Source organism: Myotis davidii, unplaced genomic scaffold, assembly GCF_000327345.1.
Source record: "Myotis davidii unplaced genomic scaffold, ASM32734v1 scaffold363, whole genome shotgun sequence".
In the NCBI taxonomy this organism is placed as follows: domain Eukaryota; kingdom Metazoa; phylum Chordata; class Mammalia; order Chiroptera; family Vespertilionidae; genus Myotis; species Myotis davidii.
Window position 1 is genome coordinate 1,391,990 of NW_006294069.1, and position 437 is coordinate 1,392,426.

The 437-nt window shown below is 49.0% G+C and overlaps 1 protein-coding gene across 1 annotated transcript in view; it reads right to left on the reverse strand.

Annotated features, from left to right (window-relative positions):
* Window positions 1-275: 275 nt before the first annotated feature.
* Window positions 276-437, reverse strand: part of CORO6 (coronin 6) — a 5,418-nt gene continuing 5,256 nt past the window's right edge. Inside the window, exon 9 of the mRNA XM_015566800.1 lies at window positions 276-432. Within this exon, the coding sequence (XP_015422286.1) occupies window positions 297-432 (136 nt within the window). The 3' untranslated portion in view covers window positions 276-296. The remainder of the gene's footprint in view (window positions 433-437) is intronic.

The window sequence follows — 437 nt, forward strand, 5'->3', positions numbered from 1 at the left end:
ATTTGAAAATCCCTCAATGAAACTCACCACATTAAGAAACTAAAGAAGGAAAACCATATAAACATCTCCATAGATGCAGAAAAGGCACTCAAATTTGGCATTAATTCCAGATAACAACTAGAATAGAAGGGAACTTCTTCAACCAAATAAAAAAGCACCCACAAAACCTCAGCTATCAGTACATTGTTGGCAAAAGACTGAATGTTTTCCCTGAATATTGGGAATGACCAGGGCTGTCCCCGCTCACCACTTCAATTCAACATTTTACTGGGTTCGGAGCCGTCGGGAGCGCTGCGCTAGTCCGTGCCGTCCACCAGCTCGCACAGCATGTTCTCCAGCGCCGTGATGCGCTGCTCCTGGGCCTGCACCTGCTCGCGCAGGGCCTTGATCTGCTCCAGCAGCGTCTCCAGCGTGTTCTGCTGCAGGGCGTGGAGGAT